We start from the raw sequence: 3521 nt of genomic DNA on the forward strand, positions 1-3521 counted from the left end.
TAGAGGAGTCCATCCATTATTGTTTTGAATGTTAACATCAGCACCTTCTTTAAGTAACAGTTCCACAACCTGGTGATGACCATTGTCACTGGCAACCATTAGAGCGGTCCATCCATTATTGTTTTGAATGTTAACATCAGCACCTTCCACTTTTAATAACAGTTCCACAACCTGGTGACAACCATTTTCACTGGCAATCATCGGAGCAGTCAATCCATTATTGTTTTGAATGTTAACATCAGCACCTTCTTTAAGTAACAGTTCCACAACCTGGTGATGACCTTTAGCACTGGCAATCATTAGAGCAGTCCATCCATCATTATCTTGAATGTTAACATCAGCACCTTCTTTAAGTAACAGTTCCACAATCTGGTGATAACCATTGTCGCTGGCAGTCATTAGAGCAGTCCATCCATTATTGTTTTGAATGTTAACATCGGCACCTTCTTTAAGTAACAGTTCCACAATCTGGTGATAACCATTGTCACTGGCAGCCATTAGAGGAGTCCATCCATTATTGTTTTGAATGTTAACATCAGCACCTTTATTAAGTAACAGTTCCACAACCTGGTGATGACCATTGTCACTGGCAGTCAAAAGAGCAGCCCATCCATTTTTATTTTTAATGTAAACAACAGCACCTTTTTTAAGTAATAGTTCCACAATCTGGTGATAACCATTGTCACTGGCAGCCATTAGAGGAGTCCATCCATTATTGTTTTGAATGTTAACATCAGCACCTTCTTTAAGTAACAGTTCCACAACCTGGTGATGACCATTGTCACTGGCAACCATTAGAGCGGTCCATCCATTATTGTTTTGAATGTTAATATCAGCACCTTCCACTTTTAATAACAGTTCCACAACCTGGTGACAACCATTTTCACTGGCAATCATCGGAGCAGTCAATCCATTATTGTTTTGAATGTTAACATCAGCACCTTTTTTAAGTAACAGTTCCACAACCTGGTGATGACAGTTGTCACTGGCAGCCATAAGAGCTGTCATTCCGGTTTCATTTCTATGATCAATGTCAATTCTCAACTGTAAAAGTAGCTCCAATTGCATGAGAGAAGCTGATTCAGCAGCATCAAGGAAAAATTTTTCAAAAATGATTTCATCAAATGATTTTAGCACAAAGTGATCACCAACACTCATTTCAATTATGCCAATTTGTTGCATAAAATTAATTTGTGATGATGCCTTTTTAATGAGTACTTCAGATTGAGCAATCGGTGCTGAATATTTGATGCATATTGATCCTTTTTCAATACGAATGTGACTCAGCACTCTAATATTATCCTCAAAGATATGATGGATAACTTCCTTAAAGCTTTCTAGTGATACTCTTCCCCACCGTCTATCAAGTTTAAATACAACTTCACAAACTGCATTGGTCATGTCATGAGTAGGATCAATTGTTTCTTCTATAATATCTATGATATGTTGAAGAGAAGATGATTCTTCAAATGTGGTCAATTTTTGCATGTAATGAGTTAACTTCATTTGTATGTCACATTTAGAGGGCAAAAACATTACAGCTATTTCACGAACCAAGTTGCAGTTAAGAAATGAGTAGTACTGCTTTATCTCATTGAAAAGATGATCAATGGTTGTTATTTCAGATAGACCAGTTATACCAAGATATTCTTCAACATATCTGCACATAGTTTTTATTTCTTTAGTGCTAGTAGATTCATCTAGGATCGATCTGATATTTGTTACCAAAGTAGCAAACTCTCTCTTCAGATTTTGAACATTTTTTAGCACTTCATTTTCAGAACTCATTTTTACAGTGACCTCATTTCGACCTTTCATTGAATCTGATAAAAAATTAATATTCATAGTAATATTTTTACCTTTAAATTTTTCACTTGTCACTTCACGTGCACCAGAATGTAGTTGTATTAATAGAGGAACAGCTAAACAAAATTGACTTAAAATTGTACATGATGAAAAGGCATGTATTTACTGTGTTTTTTTGATAGCATTTCAGAAATTCCAGTTAGTCCAATTATATTTAGTGAATTAATGAAAGAAAAAAATATATCACTAGGATTAGAATGAGTTTTAAGTGTTGATAGTAATGAAGAAACTAATTTGTTAGCTCTGTCATAAGGAGAAAGGCAAGTATTCTGAACTGCAATATGTACTGCTTGAGGAATACATTCAAGTGAAAAAAGAGAATCATTCAATTGAGATATGACTTCAACATTTCCAGCTAATGTGATACAGATATTCGCAAAATTCTTCTTTAATGCGTCATACTCTATTTTATTTACTATAGAGTTAATTTGTAACATACATTCATTTTTTACCTCTTTCTATTGATGAACCAGTTTCATTGCTATGAGGAGACATAGGCTCTGGCTGGGAAATTTTTTTTTGCAATGAAATTGACAAAGGATGTTGCTCTGGCATTGTTCTATTGCTCTCGGCTTGAATTTTATTGGTATCAGAGGAAACAACTTCATGTGAAGAGTCTACAGACACTGCATGCATCAGATGTAAAATCAATAAAATAAATTCACATAATATATTTACCTTCTTCTAATTGAAGTTTAATACTGAACCATTCTGCTGCTAATTGACTATGGACACCTTCACAGGCTCCACCTTGAGATAAAATACAACCAAGAAATAACTCATAATGGTCCATCAACTGTGATACATCTTGTATTGAATACAGGTCAGCCATTAGCTCATCAACAATGCCATTGAATGTTAATGGAACTGCTTGAGATATTAAGCTAATGGCAAAGATCTGAGCAATCGCTTCTTTCATGTAGTAATTTGATGCTTTCTCTAATTCATCAGAATGCGTACGGAGGGACTCCTCAATCAGCTTACAAACTATTAACAAAATAATCAATCATATCTACAGTGCAGTGCATACTTACCTTGTTCAATAGTGATAGGACCAGGATTCAGTTCCACATCTCCTGATAGGAGAAGGATCAACTGAAATAATAAAAATACAATAAGAAAACAAGACAATCCAAGAGCAGTAACCAGCCACGCCCAATTCACACTATTAGTACTAAACGCAGCAGTTTTGTTACTCATCCAGTGACAATCATCATCTGGAGGGTCGGGTACACCAGACTGATGGCTACATGGCTTTAGTGACCCTGTTTGGTGACTAGTGCTACATAAACGACAGTGCCAAAGACCAATGGCAGCTCTCCACTGAGAAAGACCAACCATTGCTGTAGTACGTGTGAAGGAACGACAAACTTTGTAGCAGCAACTTAATAAGTGGATGAATTAAACTAGATCTGTCAGACCTTGCAGACAATGAGAGAATATCAGGCTCTCTCTTGAAAAGTTGGAACTAGCACTGCTGATAACACTAGCACTAGCACTGCTGATAAACAAGGGTGGGGCTATATAAGGGTGGGGCTGCAGTGCTAGACTGGATTCTACTTGACAATAATGAATATTGGTGTTAACTAGTTGTGATAGTTATATCTTTCTGATAGCCATATTGCTGTCTTGCATCCAGTTCTTATTATCTGTGA

The 3521-nt window shown here is 36.1% G+C and overlaps 2 protein-coding genes across 2 annotated transcripts in view; both read right to left on the minus strand.

Annotated features, from left to right (window-relative positions):
• LOC109581842 (ankyrin repeat domain-containing protein 29-like) overlaps nucleotides 1–1668 on the minus strand; it is a 2245-nt gene extending 577 nt beyond the window's left edge. The window contains exons 1-2 of the mRNA XM_019996290.1: nucleotides 967–1668; nucleotides 70–867 (exon numbers count right to left, since the gene is read on the minus strand). Of these exons, the coding sequence (XP_019851849.1) occupies nucleotides 70–867; nucleotides 967–1668 (1500 nt within the window). The remainder of the gene's footprint in view (nucleotides 1–69; nucleotides 868–966) is intronic.
• Nucleotides 1669–2307: 639 nt separating this feature from the next.
• On the minus strand, nucleotides 2308–3225 carry LOC100638883 (uncharacterized). Its single transcript, XM_019996296.1, has 3 exons — nucleotides 2901–3225; nucleotides 2545–2853; nucleotides 2308–2492 (listed from the first exon to the last, which is right to left on the minus strand). The coding sequence occupies exons 1-3, from the start codon at nucleotides 3205–3207 to the stop codon at nucleotides 2308–2310; spliced, it is 801 nt and encodes a 266-aa protein (XP_019851855.1). The 5' UTR covers nucleotides 3208–3225.
• Nucleotides 3226–3521: the final 296 nt, after the last annotated feature.

The sequence above is a fragment of the Amphimedon queenslandica genome, unplaced genomic scaffold (genome assembly GCF_000090795.2).
Source record: "Amphimedon queenslandica unplaced genomic scaffold, v1.1 AMPQUscaffold_13519, whole genome shotgun sequence".
In the NCBI taxonomy this organism is placed as follows: domain Eukaryota; kingdom Metazoa; phylum Porifera; class Demospongiae; order Haplosclerida; family Niphatidae; genus Amphimedon; species Amphimedon queenslandica.

Coding starts and splice junctions, on each gene's coding strand:
- LOC100638883 (XM_019996296.1), bottom strand. CDS start 3,207: ATGGTTGGTCTTTCTCAGTGGAGAGCTGCCATTGGTCTTTGGCACTGT. Junction 2,854..2,900: donor TCCTATCACTATTGAACAAG/GTAAGTATGCAC, acceptor TTTTGTTAATAG/TTTGTAAGCTGATTGAGGAG. Junction 2,493..2,544: donor TAAACTTCAATTAGAAGAAG/GTAAATATATTA, acceptor TGATGCATGCAG/TGTCTGTAGACTCTTCACAT.